Raw genomic sequence first — 22,036 nt, forward strand, 5'->3', positions numbered from 1 at the left:
GAGCCCTCTGGTGGCTAAGGGTGGTCAATGCAGGGCGGTGGATGACATAGTGCGCCCTCATGTGACCAAATTTGCGAACGGCAGGGCTGGTGCACAGGGAGCCCTCTGGTGGCTAAAGAGGCTCAATGCAGGGTGGTGTATGTCAGAGGGCGCCCTCTGTTGGTATTTGTTTATCTTGTAATGTAACTCATTGATAGAGTGTATCTTATAATACAATATAAAAGATTTGGATATTTCCACCATACATTCCTGGCCTCTAACTCTCATAATGTATCATAAAATGAGCTCAGTGATTACTTTTGATTTGCACCTGCATAATAAGAATTGATTTTTGTGACAGATTTACTGAAGGGCATTTTTAATATCGCGCCCGTGCAGTACAGTGGGTCCCACTAAGCAGATGCAAAATTATAATGACTTTAAATACACAGCAAGCCATTCATGAAACTTTAACAATACTGCAACAGCAAACTATAACTATATACAATGGGCAAGAATAGCACCAGCAAGAATTTAAATCCTAGGACACAGATCCAATGCTAAGGCAATGACAGGCTTGTAATATATGTGATATATATGGCCTGCTAATAAGCCACAGGTGTGGCCAAACCAGCAGGTGACTCTGCAGCAAGCCACCTGCTGGTTGCTAGTGGAAGTACATGCAAAGCATGCTAAACCACAGTGCCACCACCAGGAGCCATTGGGTCTGGCTGCACAGGTATGAAATTGGAATTCTGTGACTGCGCAGTACAGGTGTCAGAAATTCCTTCCCTACTGTGCAGGCGCAGGTTTCAAATATTGCGGTAGAGCTATATGTGCAGTAGAGCTGTAAGAAAATCATTTTTTACTGCACAGGTTTCATATTTGCACGCCTGTGTACTAGGATTTCATTGGGTTTTACTGCATAGGCGCAAGTTTATAAATCGCCACTGAGTTCCTCACAAATTAAAAGTATCTAAAAATAATGGTTTACTAACATTAAGGGCTTTTTTTTTTTTAAAAAAAGAGAATCAAACATTCTTTTGTGGGAATCTTCCAGGCCCATTTGTTTAAATTGATTCCCATCAGGGAATCTTTGATGGAATGTCGGATTCCCTAAGTTTTGTAACCGAACCTAAATATGAAAACTTGAAAATCAAATGTAATACAGAAGGGTACGAAAAAATGGGGATGAAAGACAAAACGATGCTAACATTGTATCATACCTGTATGAAACATTGATAAAGGCACATCTGAATATGGAGAAGGATTTTAGGCACCACAATCTAAACATCATATACAAACATTGGAAGGGCGTTCAAAGGTGGACAACTAAATGCAAATGTAAAGGTGAGAGGTTTAACATATAATCAAAGTTTAAAAAAATAGATTGTATATAATTAATAATCCCAGATTAGGACAGGACGACATACTCAGTTTATAGATCCTCAGTTATGGTGCACATTACAGCGTCAATGGGGTATATACATTATGACCTCAAGGGGGCTCTGTGAGGGGAAAGATTAGACTTTGGGAAGGAAAACCCAGAGTCACTTATTTCATACAAATTAAGTTTATTTACAAGTGACCCATGTATTTTATACCAGTATTTGTATGATGTTTGTAAGCCAGAGTTTCTCAAGAGTTTGCTGGGGGTTCTTTGAGCAATTTGAGCAGTTTGGGCCTCTCAGGTCAGTTACCCCTAACCCAAATGATGGTTTTCTGTAAGGGAGGCATTCTTCATAATTGCCATTCTTCCCACTGACCATCACACTGGGAGATTTGGATATAGCAATTATAACAGGTATTCCCTAAGAAAGGTATTTCAAGGGTTCCTTCATGTTATAAAGGTAGAGAAGAGCTGCTCTATAACAAATATATTTCTGATTTTACTCGGTTATATTAAATATTTGTAACCAACCCATCATCCTGCTCGTACCAAGTAACAGATCTCCCTGTCTTCAGAGAAGAATTAGACGTTTTAGCATCTGTACATTTCACTGGGATCCCCCTTGGAATTTTGCTAAAATATGACAAGAATGCTAGTTAAAGCATCAGCACTTCTTTCACTGGCACCCAGCAGTAAATTCCACGCCAACACCTGTTAAAGAGACAAGAAATGTAAACTGAACTCTTGGTCCAGAAGGAATTGAGGGTATGTATAGTTTATATGTGTTTATATATAAGTTTATGTGTATTTTCATTGGTCCAGCTTATGTCCTCTTTTTCAGGCTAATTCTACAAATATAGTACAGGACGATGATGTTTGGAATTAATTTATGGATATGTTTACCTTTTAAATGAAGAACACAAGCAGCCCACATCTGTATATGAGAAAACGGAATGGCACTCCCTCTCCCTTGGTTGCTCACTAGAATGTATATTCATGCACAAGGCTTAATTATTATTATTATTAATATTAATATTATTATTATTATTATTATTATTAATAAAGACACACAGGATTTATATAGCACAAACATATTACGCAGCGCAGCAAATGACAAACAAATACAGACAGTGACACAGGAGGAGGAGAGGACCCTGCCCCGAAGAGCTTACAATCTAGGAATTGGGAGCTTTATGCGCACATTCAGACTTATGCGCATATCTGCACCAAAGAATGTGCAGCTATGGGTGCAAACAAAAGTACTTAAGCACACAGGCATTCCAGTTCTAACCTTGTCTAATAAGACCCTGGGGTCCTTATTATCGACAACTTGGAACAAAGACAACACCCTGCCTTGGTTTTCATGCAATAGTCATTGGAACCAAAAATAACCTATTTTTAGAACATAAAGAATTTATAATGAAGAAATGTAAATCAAGTACACAACAAAACTCAGAAAAAGCACAATGGTTCCCATATATACATATATATATATATATTTTCATATATATATATATATATATATATATATATATATTTGACTTGCAACATGCAAAGATAAGTTACTGGTAAGTGTGAAAGTGATACAGGTTAGTGATATGCTGGAAGATGTAGCAATATCAGGAAGTTACTATGAAGCAGAACATAGGTGGGAGCTGTAGAGAGGATATGTGCTGAGATATAACAGAGATTACATGGGGGGAGATAAATACAGAGATTACATGGGGAGAGGTTTACTCACTGTTTGCAATGGGAATGAACACCATGCTGAAGATTCTGCTGCCTCTGATGCTTTCCTTTGCTAATGCCCTGAATTTGGATAAACATAACCCACAGATATTCTATGGACCCAAAGGAAGCTACTTTGGATTTTCCTTTGACTTCTATCAAACTGAGGATAAAGGGTATGTATATAAAATGTTATATTGCATGCTATGTACATTGCAGTTAGGCAGCTCCCATTGCATCGCCAGGGACCTAAAACCATACTTACACCATGTTTGCCAACACAGCAAATTGTAATGTTTTGTACACTGTGGCATGCTGCAGATTAACTTTTTTATTTAACTTTATAGCATTTTACAAACTCAGAACGAATTTCTCCACTGCTGCAAATCAGCTTCTTCTGCTAGACTGTAGCTGTTTTTTTTCTGTGGTCTGTTTTCCATAAAACATCCTTATCCATCTCCTTGTCTTCTTGTAAAGTAATAGTAAGGGCAACAATTTATTACAATAGTAATACTCTCAATTTTGTACTGCCTTCTCCAGTCACTACAATGCACAGCATGGCATCAAACTGTAGTACACAATGGTACAAATAGTGCTGGTCAGAGTTCTAGGTTCACTGTGCTACTTTAGGTAACCCATTTACTTACCCGATGCAGGGCCCGCGCACCCCTAAAGAATGGGAAAGCCTTACAGACTTCCAGGAGGATTAGGAGGCCCTAGGCAAGGTCGCAACTTTGCACTCCAACATTCCTTTAACTAATTTTGATTAGCATTGCACTTGTTATTTGAATACTTGAGGACCCCATAGGATATTTTTGTGAAGTGACTGGGAGGTGTACAGTTCTAACAAACTGCCCTTTTTCTTTCTTTCAAATTCTGGTATTATTGTTGTAGCTGGGGCCACTGATCACTCACAAAGCCCTAGGCTTCTGCTTTGGGTTGCTTTACAGATGACCTGACTTTGGCCAGAACTTTTCATTATCTGGACAGAATGGTACCATTGTAAAAACATTCAAATCGGATTTTTTCACTTAAGCCCAACCACTACAATCATATAAGTTTTAATTGTTGTTAATGTTCATTTTATAAGTAATTCCTTTTACTTTTAAATCTACAGTTTTCCATAAAATAATCTTTTCATAAAGAACCTCCCTCAGGCACTCTTTGTCCTTGTCTTCCAATTGTGCTTCTTTGTTGGCACTCTTTACCACGTCTTGCTATGTTGCATAGCTGTGAGTAAAGCCTTGCTTACTCTGATCCAGGTCATGGCCTTAGGAATCCATAATGTTGAAGCTTTGGATGTGACAACATATTGACTCACCAAACCTATGACAAACTGCTTAAGAGAACAAAAAACAACTCCCTCAGGCTCTGGTCAGCTTCATGAAGGTGGCTCAGTATCTATATCTCACATCTATAGACCAGTGGTCTCTCTGCTTATGCATGGCCCCGCATTAGACTGTACAAAGCAGGGAATTGTAGTAGCCGTCTATTTCATTTTTAAGTTTGGCCCGCGACTTTGTCTAAGTTTTTAATTTTGTCCCACTGTGTATTTGAGTTTGACACCCCTGGCCTACATCAACCATTTATAGTAGCTCTGATGGAGATGTTCCTGCCGTCCTCAAGGCCCTGACACAGGAGAATGCTGCCCAGTTGTAGTACACAGATATTTAAATGTTTATAGTTCAAATTGTAAAGCCGAAAGAACGAAATGTAACAACATATTATTGGCCTGCAGGAACCTATATGGATTAATGTCCCAAAAAAGTTCCCTTATGAGAGATGCCTAGTGATCAAGCTTCTGGGTCATTTGACAACCTGGAATGGATGTTATATATCCATATATCCTGTTTATTTTTTTTTCCTTTTTTTTTAGTATGAATCTTATTGTTGGGGCTCCCAAATTCAACTCATCAGAGACAGATGTCAGTAACCCTGGAGGTGTGTTCCTGTGTCCATGGGGTCCAGAAGTCACAAACTGCTCTTTGATTCCCTTTGATCAAACAGGTGACTGATACAGACAATGTGATATTTCAACTATGTGATATGTGATATTTCAACATGTTTGCCGTATGCCAAAGCTAGGGGATTTCCATCTATACCTGTTTTCCACTGATGGATTTGAAACATTTGTGTAAATGAGAGACTGACAACTGGAGATTCTAAAATGTATTATTTCACTTCAATTTTTTTATGTGTTCAGCCTGTGTTCAAATGGAACTTCCTAATATTACGATGACATTTTTCCCTATTTAAAATATATTGTGCACACTGGCATTCCCACTGAGTTCCTCACAAATAAATCTGTGAAAATAATACATCAATACAAAAAAAGGGACTATAAAAAAGCAAAGATGAATAAATGACGGTAACATTGACTCTTACATGTGCATGTATCAAATTTAAACATTTTGGAAGGCAGACAGCTAAATGAATATGCAAAGGTGAAAGATCTAACAAGAATACAAAAATAATGGTCAATAATTTTTTTTATAAACCAATAAATTGGCCATTCAGCAAATATTCAATGCAGGAAAATATTCCTTAAGCATGTGTCTTAAATATATATATAGAGAGTGATTAACCTCTTGTCAATGTTTGGTGAATGTCACATTCATTGATTTATAAATGTATGCCATTATATAATTTCAATGGTTTTTGTATAGGTGACCAGGCAGAAACTGAAGATGGGATAATGAGCATTGATAAGTCTGATCAATGGCTTGGAGCAACTGTTAAAGCCTGGAATACCAGCGTTGTGGTAGGTATTTTCTATGTTTGGCAAAAGACTTTAGATGGCAGGTGGGCAGTTCAGTGTGCAAATAGGGGTTTCTACAAATAAGGATTCTATTAGCATGCATGCTAGGATTATCAAATTCTACATAATAATATCCATGGAGGATGGAGAGGATCATGTAGGCAAACTCCGGTCCTTAGGCCAGATACGGCCTAGCCAGTATTCCAGTCGGGCCTAATGCCCCCCTAGTTATTAATTGTTAGACTCGGCCTAATTGAATTGTTGCATTATTGCGAGTTCTCGCTAAATCATCGAGTTCCCGCACCGTAACTCCAATTACTATGCCTAAAGAGCAGAAGCAACGCGCAGCTACCAGTCTCCGGAAGGTTGACCTTGAACGTCGTGTCTTCAATCCCGAATGGACTGAAGAATTATTATGTGTTTAGTGTGCAATGACACCAACAGCACTTTCAAGCTGTTGAATCTCAAGGCGCATTTCGATGCCAAGCAAGCGCACACTTACACCGCGGATGAGCTGAAGACTGAGGCTGCTCGCTTGCAGTCATGGTGTGAAAAAACCTTTCCTTGGACACCTTGTTTCTTCTGGCCTAGTGTGCCTTCTTGACCTCCTGAAATGGCCTAGTAGTCCAAAAAGTTTGCCAACCCCTGATCTAGACATTTCGGGTGCTAGTTTGTTCTCATTAAAAGCCGTAGCAATGGGCCCAAAAAAAAAAAAAAAGAAGCTTTTAACGGATCTTTTGGTCCCCCCAAGCATTGGCAGGGGTATTGGGGTATCATTATCCGACTCAGCTGGATTTTTCCCATATTTAGATAACAACATTCCATTTGGTAGTATGTTACAGAACACCAGAACACAAAGATCTTAAACAAAACATGGTGTCATAGATATGAACCCAGCCTTATGTTATCCATCTTACGGCAATGCTTAATTTACAGATCCACAGTTACGGTGTCACACAATTGTCAATGGGGTATATACATTATGACCTCAAGAGACACTTGCTTTAAAATAATCCGTTATTCTTATAAGCAATGAGAATGCCTCACAAGCATAGCAATAATATATATTGTTGATACAGATAAAACTGTAGTTGAATTGAGGACCCCCATGGTAAAGTTCAGTCAATTTAGTAAATTCACATCTTGCAATCAAGCTAAAGTATTTTTCCTTCTAGATGTCAACCAGAATGTGACGTAAGCTGATATACAATTGTCAATACCCTGTGACACTACTCATGTCCTGAATTATCACCCCCAGGTCTGTGCTCCATTCCAGCGTTATAACTTTGTGAACCGCTATGATTTGACTGAATCGGGGAAAACCCCCACAGGGGCCTGCTACTTCACTGGGGACCTGAAGAACTTCCATGAATTTGCTCCTTGTCGTGCCACCAAGACAGAACGATATCACTTCTTTAACGATTCTGGTCTGTATACCACCCCATTCATGTGCACAAGACAATGGTACATTATATTTCATTACATCATTATTAGTCCAGGGGAAAAGGTACATGCCATGGACTTGTTGCCACCAAAAATTCCTTGGGGAATTAGACTGGGTCTAATTTAATAAAGGCTGGAGAGGATGCATTTTCATCAGTGAAGTTGGGAGATCCAGCAAACCTGGAATGAATCTAGTCCAGGATTCAAAACATTTGCTAACAAATGACTTTGAAGAAATCCATTCCAGGTTTGCTGAATCACCCAGCTTCACTGATGAAAGTGTATCGTCTCCAGCCTTGAACAGCTTTAATAAATTAGGCCAATTATAAGAATGTTAATAGGGAGTTTGTTATTATGACCAAAAATATATATTATTTAATTATTTGTCATTCTTTTTTTCAGCACAAGATAATCGCTTCTGTGAGATGGGATTCAGCACAGAAATAAGCAAGGTGATGCAGATAATATCTTTCTCTATTCTGACTTGTTCTGGGTCATTGACATGAAATATAAAAAGCAAAATGTCATCATAAGGGTCATAAGAGTTTAGTAGTGGCAGCCCCAATTTCAACTCGGTAAATCAATTATTGCTTGTTAAATCTAGAGCTTAATATTCACATTTGGGGCAGTATGTGGGGTCTTTAAAGTCATTACTATATACACAAGTCATTTCTGTTGCCTGATTCAGATTGGGAATGGTTGTGGTTGAAGTCCTTCAATCAAGGCTCCTTAAAATGATCTGACCACATTGGTGGAAGTTGTAACAAATACATACAAATATATTTACATTTTTGTCCTTTAATTTTCCCTTAAAATCAAAACAATCCACAATTGGCATGATCACACACTAAGCCAATGTGTGTTGAGACCAATTTTACAGGTGCCATTTTTTTATGTCCTATGGCAACTTTGTGGTACATGGCTTATTTTTGGGACAGAACCTTCCAGTACTGTTGGGTCTCACTGGTATTTGGAGCCATTCAGCTTTAAAAACATCATTTTAAAAACTATTTAATCCTTAAAATCCCTATTTAAACCTTAATTATTTATATTTTACCCACAGAAGGGAATACTACTAGCAGGAGCACCTGGAGGCTACTATTTTGAAGGTAGGTGTACGAGAAAATATTCTATTAGGTTTGATTTATTGTTTGTGATCAGTAAACAGTAAAGCTGTGTATGTAACGTGTAACGTATTTCTTTACTTATGACCACCATTTTTGTTTCCTAAATTCTTTTATCCCATCTTCTAGGACTATATGCAACAATACCTCTCTCCAATATCCCACAAGCTTCTGACTCCATAATAAAGAAGTATCCTGGCTTGCATATATCAAGAGAAAAGTTTGTGAATGACTCATATATAGGTACATAGATGTAATGACTCCTAATATCAGAAGTTTTGGAATGATGAAATAAAATACAAAGAAGTCTCACGGGTGATCTTGATTTCTTTCTCTGTCAGGTTTTGCAGTGGCTTATGGAGAATTTACAGAGGATGATGTCCCAGGTACAGTATAGAAATCTAGTCTTCACATGCTTGAATAGGCATTTGAATCGAATAATAGTCCTGATCTTCATAAATCAGCCTCACAAGGTTTTCATCAAAAAAGACTTTATTTAGAAAAAAACTAACTTTCATTTGGAAATGACAGATATGTAGGTAGATAGGTCTTGCAAACTACGGCAGATTTTCCCAGCTAAAAAAAGCTCTTCTGATTCAACAATCTTTAAAATTTTTTTTGTTTTCCCTCATTTTCAACCCAATTCTTTATACTAGTATAAATAGGCAAAGGTTAAACTCTTCAATACAAACACACTCAAGTAGACTTGTTGGGAGTCAGACTAGAGAAAGAAACATGTCACGGATTTTAGATTATAGGGTGGACCTAGCGGTGCGGTCAAACTGTTTGTTCAAAGGCAATAAGTAAATATTCAGCCAATGGTGGCCTCTATATCTATAGACTTTTGCCAATGGAAAGGATCGTAAAAAATACGACAAAAGACTGAAAGATGCATGAACGAGTGCTGTACATACACCAGGACAGATTCATGAACAACGTCAGACAAGCACTGAAGCAATAGATGAGAATCATCTGACGTGTCTACGTAGCCTAAGAATGCTGAGCCCAAAGTTTAAATCTTGAGGTTTAATATAGTATTACTTGAGTAATATAAAAGTATGGCATCAATGGGTCATAAAATAAAACATTTTTTTTTGTTTTATAGAAATCATTATCAGTGCACCAAACTATGAAAACAAAGGATTGGTTAGTACATGCTGATAAACTATCTCTACTGTGATATCTAACAGTGTTGTCCGTGCCATGACATTTAGTATAGTTTGTTGTTGTTCCTTCAACCCAAAGACACAATTGGTTCCTTTTCTTATGTTTTCCAGGTTGAAATATACAGTGGTACCTTTAAAATGTTCAGCATTCTAGGAAATCAGGTGGGTAAATATATCATTTTCAGTTAGGATGGGAAGCTTCTATGAGGACCCAGAGAAAAGCAAAAACACGTGAGCAGAGCAGAAATGTGTTAGAACTTCTTTCACTGTTTTTGTTGTTTGTGTTAATAACTTGCATTGACAATTACAACCTGCTTTGCTGGTAGAGTGATTGCAGGGAAAGAGGCAATATAATATCTCCCTAATGGAGTTAGAGACAAAAAAATATTATTTTTACACTCTGCACACAAAAAACATTTTTTGACTTAAAAAAAAAAAAAGTTTTAGGTTGTGAAAAAAAATTGAAATGGAAGTTCTCCATGCTTTTGTATATGGAGCCTAATGTCTATTTTTCATTTTATACTTGCAGATTGCTGCATATTTTGGTCATTCAGTGGCTGTCATTGACATAAATGGCGATAAGTGAGTGTTCAAACATTATATTTGTGATAACATTTTTTTAAGTTGAATCAAGAGTCTGCTAGTGTTTGATTTAGGGTGTTGTAGTCGTGATAAATTAATCTTTGTAATGGTATATAATGGGCTGTATTTCTAAACAAAACCTGGTTGAGCAATTACTGTTCTTAGGTTATCAGATGATTCTCGTCTGATCCAAACGGTCAGGTTCATGGATCGTTCATAAATGGCCGCTGTACATGTCACTGGAGAAGAGTCCAGCTCACTTGTTCTTCTCCTCTCTATAGAACAGAATGGCGCGGTGTGTACAGCACTCATTCGTTCATCGGTCACTCTTTTGTCCACAAAAATTGAAGCGACAAAATTTGAAAGTGTGTACAAATAAACTTTCTACTGGAGTTCAGTGATTGCAGTGCATATAAAATGGCATATATGATGCAGTCTGCAGTGTTTGCTTGTCAGAGACCCCTAAAACAGATATTTGCTTGGTAAACCTGCCAGTATAAATGGTTCTGGATATCTGTTGAGGGTGAGCAGATTGCCCAGAGTCAGTTGGTATTATTCCTTTAAATGTTTACACTTTCATTCATTCATAAATTTCAAAAATAGCACATGGACACTTACAGCTGAGAGGAATACAGTGTACCAGGTGCCACAGATACAACAGGTGAGGGAAAATCTTCCCAATAGGGTCATTGATAGAAATAAAAAAACTCAAACCAAAATTCCCACTTTATCTAAAACTAAAAAAAAAAAAAATTAGTTAGATATTATGAATGGTGTAATTTTGATATGAATGAGAAGTGTAGTGTATCAAGAGATTTATGGTCTATAATTGGTTGGTCACATCTGTATTACAGTCTTTTTATATATTTAATTCAGCCTTGATGATCTTCTGGTGGGAGCTCCGCTTTTTATAGAACGTAAGACAGGGGGAAAGCTCGTGGAAGTTGGGCAAGTCTACGTGTATACACAGAACAGCCCCACAATTCTCGACAAAGACCCTCAGATCCTCAGCGGGACCTATGTTTATGGGCAATTTGGTGCTTCCATTGCACCCCTAGGAGACCTGGATCAAGATGGTTACAATGGTATGTTAAAGGGCATTTACGTTTTTTTTAATAAAAACAAAGTTCAGTATTTACATTTACAAAGCAAAAAAAAAAAAAAAAACACAGTCTACTTATCTATGATGAAAATTTATGATCAATTAAAGCTCTTTTTAATTGATATATAAATAATCCTTTGGCCAGCCTAATCTAGACTCCATTGGTCGTATCAGAATCCTTCCACTTTTTCTAGTGCAAAACCTGAAGCATTCCAAAGTCAAAGCCTAAATGATATGTTATGCATTAATAGTATATTCACTGCGCTGGTGAGCTACACCTTTTTTTATATTATTATTTTTGTGTAATAAAAAGCATAAATTAAAACAGCTATTGTCAACCAGGGTTCTGTGGAACCCTAGGGTTACTCCAGAGGTTGCTAGAGGTTCCTTGAGCCATTGACCTCACTTGTGATAATGATCTCACTGATTTATATCCAGTGTGGAAAAAGTAGCATATTACCAAGGATCTTTTTAGCTATCTGTAAGAGGGGCATTCAATGTAAGGTGGAATTTTAGAAGGGATCTTCAAGAAAATTCCAGGGTTCCTCAGAGGTAGAAACGTTTTGAAATTGTCTGCTTTGGGATGTTTAACTGTTTCTCTCTTTCTAGATGTGGCTGTAGGTGCTCCTTTTGGTGGAAAATCCGGAGCAGGCTGTGTTTATATTTACAAGGGTGACAAGTCTGGCCTGTCTACACAACCATCACAGATCCTGGAAAGCCCATTAGATACCCCATCCAGGTTCGGGTTTGCTTTGAGAGGAGGGGAAGACATTGATGGGAATGGATATCCAGGTAATAAACTATGTACCAGAACAACTAAATATTAAGGTCTTGTCTTCTATACTTCGTTATTGTGACAGATTTTAGACTTTCGATAACTGTGTAGCATTGAAAGAATAAAATGCAGTAAGAGCAAGTGGGTTTAGCCTTTTTTTTTAGCCGTTTCAGAAGTGGGTTACAATGCATAACAGTACTTTCTACAGTCACTTTCCTTTTCCTAATAACACAAACCCTTTTTTTACTTTTAGATCTAATTGTTGGAGCATTTGAAGGTGACTCAGTCTATGTGTTCAGGTATATGAATGTAGGCACAACTGTACTGTAATGTGTGAATATTGCGCATTCAGATTATTACTTACATGCAGTGTTTTATGAATTCCGACCAATCCATTACCAATCAGAATACTGATTAGATCAATCAAATGCATGACAAAGTCCTTCAGCTAAGAACTTTGGTGCATTGCTCAGTGGCTAAAAGAGCTGGGTTACCCCCTAACAGTACAGGCATTAGAAAACAACGAGCAGTACTGCTGTCTACATGGAAAAGTGGGTAAAGGTTAAAAGGAGAAACTAGTCTAGGTAAAGGAGTTCTATCTAAATTAGTTCATAGGTAGATTAAAAAAAACTGTGTGTTTCACTAGGGGAGGCTGTAACAGACAGCAATAAATCACTGGTTTAGTTTTTAGCCACTAAAAATACTCTTTTGGGTGTGTGTCCCTATTGGTTAGATTTACCATCAACAGCACATGCATGCACAGAATTTAGCTGCTTGGTAATGAATGGGCATTAAAAAAATATATGTTTTTGCTATACTTTTTTGTGTTCTTGTTTCAGGGCCCAGCCAGTACTTCTCCTCCATACCTTCATGATGTTCTCACCAGATTCCCTGAACCCAAATCTGAAGCTCTGTAAACAGCCTGGTGTGGGTGATGTCACTTGGTAAGGATGTGGCAACAAAAAAGTTACAATAATATTCAAGCTAACGTTATATTAAAAAAAGTTACCCCAACTTACCCTCTCTAACCATCCAGCCTTTTATATATGGAATGACCATTTACCAATATTTCCTGTTTCTCTTCTCTCTAGTTTCACTGTTCGTGTTTGCATCCAGGCCTTGGGGAAACACCTTCCTGAGATACAAGGTAAGAAGAATTCACTGATACCCCTGTTGGGTAGAATCACCCCCTGAACTCTTGTTGGCATTGGCAGAACCAAAATCTCTTCATTTGAGTTCCCAGCACTACCTACATTCTAGTTTCAATCTCCCCAATTTTATTGTATCGGTCTAGGACCAGAGCTGGAGATTTTGCCAGTTCCTGAGCAATAAAAGCAGTCAGTGAGTGACCACCAACACCCACTTATATTTGAAAAACCAGTATAGGTTCAAATAGGGGCACTTACTACACCACTCTTTCCCTTAGCTTTTTCCATGGACATTCAGCTGGACAGCCAGAAAAGCAGATTTCTACGCAGATCCTACTTTGCTGACCCTCCCCAACCAAACAATACAATCACTGTGGATGTCAAGATTAACTCACAACCGACCTGCACTAACGTCAAGGCCTATTTAAAGGTTCGTACTTTGCCATTATCAAAAAGGACGGTCTATCACTATCAGAATAAACCCATTTTCTTTTCTCTAGGATGACACTGAGTTTAAAGATAAACTTAGCCCCATAGCTGTAAGTGTGAACTTCAGCCTAGAGACTGAACAATCATCAAATGTTCTACCACCCGTAATACAAGGAAACACCTTCCTGCAGCAACAGGTGAGCCCTGGTTAGGGGAGACATTGTCTTTGGTGTGAAGGGGGCAAATGGTTGGTCAGGCTTGATTATATTGTATGACAGATCACTAATAGTCTTTTCTCTTCTTCCATGAGTTTTAGATTCATATTTTGTTAGGCTGTGGAGAAGATAATATTTGTATTCCTGACCTGCAGTTGAGTGCCGGTTGGTAAGTCCATGTCTATCAAGATCTGTTTTCAGCTTCATCCTGGACTAGCTGAATAACCATTTCTTTTCTTTAAACAAGGAGTAAAGAACCACTCATCATTGGAATTGATAATTTTGTACAAATTAACTTTAATGCCTCAAATCTTGGAGAACCATCCTATGAAGCTGAACTGCACACATGGCTTCCTTCTGGGGCTCATTACATGCATGTCTTGGGGGAAAGCAAGGTATGTAGCAGTAGAGAAACTATATCTACACCTGGATCTCAACCTATCAAAGGGCAAATCAGTTTCCAATGCTGGATTTTCTTAGTGTGCTTTGCAGGAGGTGGTTATAGAACTGGTTCTACTGGCACACTTCTTGTCATATTAAACTTGTACAAATCTTGTGTTTCAAATAGCATTGGATCTCTGGTGGGTTAAAAAGGCACTTGAAACTAGGTTCTTGGAGCCACCTCAAAGGTCACCCAATGTCCTTGCTAACATGGTCCTTTCTACTAGGAGAAGATTTTATGTAGTCCAAGAAAGGAAAATGACAATGAACATGTGGTGTGTGAGCTGGGGAATCCCTTGAAGAATGGAATACAGGTGAGTCTTGAAAGGTCAACTCCACCATTTATGGTTTGGCTCCAGTAGACTGAATTTCTGTCCAGCTTTCAATATGTCTTGGTGACTCTGTTGGTAAATTGCATTCTTTCAAGCCACCATTGGCTAAAACATGCCAAATTGAAATTGTAATTGGTATTGTCTGGGATAAAGAAGAACATTACTGTGATTAAAAGGTTGGGATAGCCATGCTTTTTATGCTTTGTATTGTGGTACTTTATTTATGTCAATGAGTGAAGAGGTGACGTGCTTTGGCTCCTTCATACTTATAGTATGTATATTTGGGTTATTATGACAAGCAGTTTTGAACATGGGGAAATATATTGTACCTGTTGTCACCTGTTTCTTGCACATGGTTCCCCTGGCCTCTCTCATCTAGATCCACGCAGGGCTACAGCTGAGCATCAGTGACCTAAAGGACAGTGAAGGCAACTTCTCCTTCCCAATGCAGATCAAAAGGTGAGACTAAGCCTTTAATAGCCCCTGGTAGTTCCATTTTGTTGTGCCAAAATTTACTGTCCTAGAAATACAACAGGAAGTGAAAGGCAACCATGATTTTAGGATGGAGTTCATCCTCATTTCTCTCCTAGGAAAGTTTGGAAGTTTATTTTGGCTGCAGTGAACAAAAACCTTTTTATTCAGGTACATATTCAGAAAATGGCCATATTTGTGTTATGAGCAGTTATAGGCTACAGAAGGCATTCAATAATGCTAATAAAAAATGTAGGCCAGCACTGGGCAAATCCATGCCGAGCAATAATATTCTGTTTCAGTGATCAGATCATAGTGATATCACCTGCTATGTTTTTGTTTTTTAAGTCGGAATAGTCATAATTCCAGCAGTCCAATTGTCTGGGTGCATCTGAATGTGTCCGTAGAAGTATCAGCAAATCTCCATGGGTGAGTATGTTGAACATTTGTTCTGTTATATACTCAAGGTAAATACCATCCAACAAAGTAGCATTTTCAAAAGAAGGATAGTAATTGCAGCTCTTACTTTTTCTTATGACAGAACCATTTCAAAATGTTAATGTGTTTCTTGCTATTCCTCAGGAGTGCCCAGCCAGCTGAAGTAATTCTTCCATTACCTAAGTGGAAACCACGAGAGGAGTCTAGTAAACCAGAGGACAAGGGCAAGATAGTGACTCATGTCTATGAGGTAATCCTGTTAATCTGTTCAATATTGTTCAAAGGAACCAAATTGATTATATGTAATACAAACATGGTAATGATAAATAAAATTTAAATATATTAAAAAATTCCTCCTACCCAGAAAACTATATATTCCAAGGCAGCCTCAGGATAAATTGCTATACCTTGATCATTTGTGTTTGATATAAACATTTTAAGTTGTGTTTAGTAAGTTGTTTCAAAACTTTTCTGTGTGTTGAATTCATTTTCTTTTTATTTTCATAGCTATACAATGTTGGACCAGGCACGCTTAACGTCAAGCTAGTTGTTCAAAGCCCAGAAAATTTTGAAGATGATATCTTCCTGTACCCTTTACGCCTGAAGACTGATGAGATTGTGCAATGTTCTGACATCTCCAGCCTCAATTATTTACAGGTCAGAAGAATTGCTGCTTTGTTTCCAGTTTATTATGCCATTTCCACCACTAAGATCTGCACAATTCCAAGGACTGACAGCGCAGCTTGCAGTACAGGGCTTTCAAAGCTTACAGGTGAAGGTATCTGAATTACATTATCTCTATACCAAATTCTGCTGCTGCCTGGAGGAATCACCATTCAGCCAGGATGTACTTGGGCCACCATGTTACTTTATTTTTTAGCATTCACCTGGTCACCTGTGCCTATATATAAGACCTTGACAATAACATTTCTTCTATGTTGTTTTTCGTAGCTGGACATCGCAGAGGCAACTAAACCACCTGTAAGCTTTAGCAAGTCAGATGGTCATAGGGTAAATAAGCGTGAGGAGCCAAATAACGACCAAGATGTTGGTAACACTGGAAGTGATAACCAAACCAGCTCAATAGATGGGCCTCAATACAACAAATCCATTACTTTGGTAATCCCAGTTTTTGTATATGACTTTGAAATTTAAGTAATTGCAATCAATAGTAAGGTATAAAATATGTTATTTTTTTTACACTATGACTTCTACAAATATCTGTACTCCCAAGCTTGACATTACTTTTATCTACGAGTAGAATACATTTATAGAATTATATTTCTCTTGCTTGGTCTCTCGCTCTCCCCTGTGCTAGTCAAGGTGGACTTTCAGGTTTTGCCTTTCTTCTTGGTTGTGCATTCCCTTTTTCCAGTTTTTTTCATTCTGATCTACTCTGATGTCCTCTTAAATAACATCTTCTTACATCAGTTTAGAAGATCCTATTGGATCTCTTTTTCCACATTCCATTGATGGAATTTTTTCACCCATTTTCCAAGCTTGGCCACCTACTTGAAGGATGAAGTATAACAAATATTCCCATTTCTCTCTCCTTTCTGGCTGTATTCTAGTTTATAGTAACTTCAGTGGGTGACCTTGTATAGAAACTTTCACAGGCAGGTCCCCCACTTCACTTTATTATTAAACCGGATTTATATAGCGCCAACATATTACGCAGAGCTGTACATTACTTCCTTTACTTCCTCCACTCTCTAAATGTATGCCGATGCAAAGTCTCTGCCGTCATTACATTATAAAAAAAAAATGACGTATATAAGTATATAGAGGCACACTGCTACCTAATAAACTGCACTAATATATATTTTATTGTAGAACTGTAAAAATTCTTACTGCTGGGAAATGGAATGCTTTATTCAAGATATTGCCAAGGGACAAAGAGCAACTGTGAAACTTGACTCGATACTATGGGTGTCCAGCTTCATGAAAGTAAGAACATACTTATTTCATTCATAACACCCTCTATAAAAGACATTTAATGGAGTGGAGTCCAAAAAACAATTGGCGTGGTTTGAGAAGATCTGGGCATGATATGGATTGATTTATAAAATGACCTACGGTATATCGGGGGCCCTGTTGGTATTTTCATGTATAGCAGCCCTTGGGACCTTTAATTTATTAAAAGTATATAAAAAGATACATCAGTTAATATTTTCTTTTTTATCCTTTATTCTAATAATTTACTTTATTCTGACTCTTATCTCTCACATTAGAGACCTCAGAAGTCATTCATTCTGCGCTCCCGAGGATACTTTATGGTGACTGGTACCCCGTACAGGATCCAACCTGTCACTTTGTTGGCTGCTGAAGCATATGTAAGTTCTCCAGTATCAGAAGCATGTGATATGGGTGTAACAATGCACTATTGTGTTATTAATAATATAATAAATCAAAGGGGACATTTTATGTTCCAGCCTCAAAACACCTTTTATGACTGGAACACTTCATAACACTAATGCAATAAAATATGCATGCAGACAAAACACTAGAAGAAATACTAAGGACCGGATATTCACGGATAAACTAGAAACTACATAACTGTCAAATGGCTGGATACCTGGTCTACTATCACTTTTACTCTCATTTCAGTATACTGTCTTACAACTTTTTAGCTGGAATACACCCAAAACATAATTTTTGGTGCAGTGGTCACAAGTAAAATTCCCTTTTTGTACTGTTTATAATGACCCCGTTCTATTTTGCCAGTGGCCCAACAGGGTTACTTAGTGCTTGGAAGAGATCTAAGCATATTGGTTCCCAGCTATTAGGGGTTTTTAATGTATTCTTTTGGAGCATCCAGTTTTAGAAAATGGACATTGAAATGTTAAAAAAAATGTATGAATTTCTCTATTTTCATTTCTTATGACTGTACTGTTGGTATTTACCTTTTACAGTGCAATTAAAAATAGATTTACACATAAAAAAAAATTATGGATGGACATAGATGACTGCAGGTCCTGTCATTGTTGCTCCCCACCCTAGTGAGGCACCCAAAATGGCTGCTTCTTGTGCCTACCCCTTGTCTATATCTGATTCCAAGCCCTGAGGAAGAGGGTGTTCTAGAACACCTGAAATTTAGTATTTTTGGGGGGATTTTTTAATCTAAATAAACTTTTACTGTACTATTGATTTAAAGCGCCCTCATAGCGTCCATCAGCTGCAAGCCTGAGCCTTTTTTTATTTAGGCCTCTAAACTGGCTGTGAGATTGGTTTACATTAAGATCCAGAGCCTCTTATCTCTATCTCAACATAGCTGTAGTAATAAACAGTGATCTCTCATACAGAAATGTGCATCATAATTACCTTGTGCTGCCTGAACTGAAGGCAAAGTGAATTCTGATTAGTTGCTACTGGATACTACCCCTGGCATGCGGTTTTCCATCACACAAAATAAGCGTGCATTACTGTCTTCTCCCTGCAGCTGTCTAGCCTTTTGTATATTCTGTCCACTTGTATTAAACAGTTGCCCTTTTCTTTCTAGTACATCTGTTCCTCTGGCTGACCCTACTTTCCCTTCAGATGACATTCCACTCTCAGCAGCTGCTAAGTTCCTTATTTGGGTGTCTACAATTTTCTAAAAGCTGTCCATTACTAGATTTGGAGAATGTGTGACAATTCTGTCGCCTCTCATATTCATTCTTTGCCATCTAAGCAGCAACTTCACATAAACTCATCATTACCCATCTAAGCTTCTGTAAATCCTTCCTGCTAAAAATATCAATTTCCTTACTGATTGCCGAAGGTTAGATTTTATTTTTATTTTTTATACATTGTTTCTACTTGATTCTTAACACATACAGGATACATGCAATAATTTATACCCAAAATGTTAATAACTAAAAAATAACCCAAAGCTATATAAAAAAATATAATAAAAAAAATATATTTTCATTTTTTTGACACGGGAGGGTTAAACCATCTAACAGTCTTTTGTATCTTTTGGAAACTCGTAGTTCTTGGCATTCTGTGACCAATATGATGGGTTTTAGGCCTCCCTGTGTATTTTTAACATTTATTTTATATTATGGAGGGGGTAAAAGGAGGAGATGGGACATGAATGTGGGCAAGAATACCTAAAATGTTTGCAGGTGGATAGGAACTGAATATTATCCAAGACATACATGAAATCAGGGGCTGTTTTGGCCTTCCAGGATCCATTTGTGACTTTATTATTCAATTGGATATATTTAATCTTTAAGCTCAAAATTTAGGTGGAACTTTCACACACAAACAAAAAAACACGATCACCTTTACCGGTGAAAAGCCTTCCATCCCTCCACAAACCGAGCCTGGTGATTTCCCACGCCGTCTCGGCTTCCCTCTTTTTTTCCATCACCGGATGGAACTACAAGCACAGCCATCTTCTTTCTTACAGGTTTTTCTTTACGTCACTGACGCATGCCTGATCTTGGGCATGCACAGATGGAGCAGTTCACAGCCTCCTGATATATGTAATGAAAGTATCCCAGAAGGCTCTGGGTTTTCCCTTCAGGCAGTAAAGATGAAAGAGCAGAGAACCTCCCCCCCCCCAAAATTATACCTTTTGTATAATGTTAAAAATTAATAACCGGTCCTCTTTTAGATCCACTATTAACAATTATGGGAGTAGGAGGAAAGGTGAAAAGAAAAAGCTAGAAGTAAAGAAAGAAAAAGAAATGTAAAAGTAAAAAGAGAAGAAAAGAAGGTGAAAAAAAGAAAAGAATAGAAAAAAAAGTAAAAAAAGTAAAAAAAAAAAAACAAAAAAAAAACAAAAAAACAAAGAATAGAAAAGTGAAAAGAAAAAGGTAAAAGTAAAGAAAAAAAAAAGAAAAGTGAAAAGAGAAGAAAGGAAGGAGACAAAAAATAGAAAAGAAAAGTAAAAAGAAAAGAAGACTTTTATAAACTTACGAAATATAAAAAAAAATTCACTAAACCAATTATAAATTATTACCTAAAAATACTCAGAAAATAAAGCAGTACAAATTTTATACGTTCCCAGGTTTTGGGGTATTTGAGAGTAGGGGATCTACACTTGAGGATATCAGTAAATTTTTGTAGGGGAAAAATACCTACTCATAAAACCCAGGGAAAACAATTGGCCTAAAAACACAACATTTTATATTGTAGAAATGTCTATTTAGTGATAATATATTGAGCGTTTCTCTGATATGTGCATCGAATTCTGAGGCAATACACAAAAATAACATAACAACTGTTATTAGCATATCACCATAAATAATTCAGTGTGGTTGAAGAAGTCATAACAAATTCCTTGCCGCTTCTTGACATCAGTCATGAAATTTCAGGACCAACTTCAAAGAAGCTCTTGTCACCAGCTCGTGTTTTGACCACACACACGACAATCCTGTGTTTAGTATAATGGTTAGTATAATGGGGGCTTTTTGTGGCCTCTCACATGCTTTCACCCTGTCTTTCATCTCTTTCTCCCAGGCCGAGACGCTGGTTCAGTGGGTAACTCCGGACGGCCAGAAAGACATTCCTGTGTGGTGGATAATCAGGGCAATCTTTGGGGGGCTGCTAATCTTGGCATTGTTTGTGATTGCCATGTGGAAGGTGAGTTGCAAAATGGCCGCCATCACCTCTAATGGGTTTCCATAACAACTACTCTAATAAAAGTAGTATCTATTCTCCTAAATCTAACATATCATTTTCTAAATTTTGCAGCTTGGATTCTTCAGGAGGACGCGACCACCGACAGACGACGGGGAGTTAACCACTGGCAAATAATGGATGATGACTTAAGTTCAATTAACGTCTTCATTTTGTTTTTTTTTGTAGTTTTTTTGAGACTACACATTAAAATAATAATTACATAGAAAGCTTGAGAGTATTAATAATGTTCATTATTATTTACATTATTTATGAACAATCCATAGCACCAAAGCAACCAGTAATATTCTTGCTCTCATTTCTCACTGCAGATTGGAAAGATCATTGGGGGCATCTGATTGGTTCTTTAAGACAGCATGAGGATCTTTTTCTTATCTAATGGGGTATGAGCTTTGTCCCCAGGTTATTTACTTTTTCTGCAATCCCAAGCTTCACATTATTTTGTCACAGCAGTCGCCAAAACACCCACTTTTATTATTATTATTATTATTATTATTAATAAGCAGGATTTATATAGCGCCAACATATTACGCAGCGCTGTACATTAAATAGGCCCACTTTGGGTTAATTTAGTGGTGACTTCAACAACTCCGTCTTGTATGATGAAGGCCTAGCAATAATTCCAAGTACTGTCACATGGGAGGCAATCCTTATGCTTTGGAGCATCAGGTATTTTGCATCCGATAAACAAAAAGGCACGAAATCGCCACTTTTAAGTTTGCTGAATCCCTCAGGTTCTCCCATGATCTTCTCCAGTCTTGGAGAGCTTTAATAAATCAGGCTCTAAATGTTCAGGAGAGGTAAGGAGGAGGTATTGACATGCATTCAGACATGCATTGAAATGCTCTAGTAGGGGGTTGCAGTTGCTCCATGTTGCCCATACATTT

General features: G+C 37.6%; 1 protein-coding gene across 1 annotated transcript; it reads left to right on the forward strand.

Moving 5' to 3' along the window:
* The first annotated feature begins 3,051 nt into the window (after nucleotides 1–3,051).
* Nucleotides 3,052–21,358, forward strand: LOC140333163 (integrin alpha-IIb-like). The gene is made up of 30 exons (XM_072414647.1): nucleotides 3,052–3,273; nucleotides 4,974–5,104; nucleotides 5,764–5,858; nucleotides 7,114–7,282; nucleotides 7,701–7,750; nucleotides 8,362–8,407; nucleotides 8,552–8,665; nucleotides 8,764–8,808; nucleotides 9,528–9,568; nucleotides 9,700–9,750; nucleotides 10,118–10,170; nucleotides 11,047–11,255; nucleotides 11,882–12,064; nucleotides 12,301–12,346; nucleotides 12,887–12,991; nucleotides 13,139–13,194; nucleotides 13,474–13,625; nucleotides 13,696–13,821; nucleotides 13,941–14,008; nucleotides 14,087–14,234; nucleotides 14,508–14,594; nucleotides 14,992–15,071; nucleotides 15,432–15,512; nucleotides 15,666–15,771; nucleotides 16,029–16,178; nucleotides 16,473–16,640; nucleotides 17,355–17,468; nucleotides 17,753–17,854; nucleotides 20,970–21,092; nucleotides 21,204–21,358. The coding sequence occupies exons 1-30, from the start codon at nucleotides 3,119–3,121 to the stop codon at nucleotides 21,264–21,266; spliced, it is 3,117 nt and encodes a 1,038-aa protein (XP_072270748.1). The 5' UTR covers nucleotides 3,052–3,118; the 3' UTR covers nucleotides 21,267–21,358.
* Nucleotides 21,359–22,036: the final 678 nt, after the last annotated feature.

The sequence above is a fragment of the Pyxicephalus adspersus genome, chromosome 6 (assembly GCF_032062135.1).
Source record: "Pyxicephalus adspersus chromosome 6, UCB_Pads_2.0, whole genome shotgun sequence".
NCBI classification, from domain to species: domain Eukaryota; kingdom Metazoa; phylum Chordata; class Amphibia; order Anura; family Pyxicephalidae; genus Pyxicephalus; species Pyxicephalus adspersus.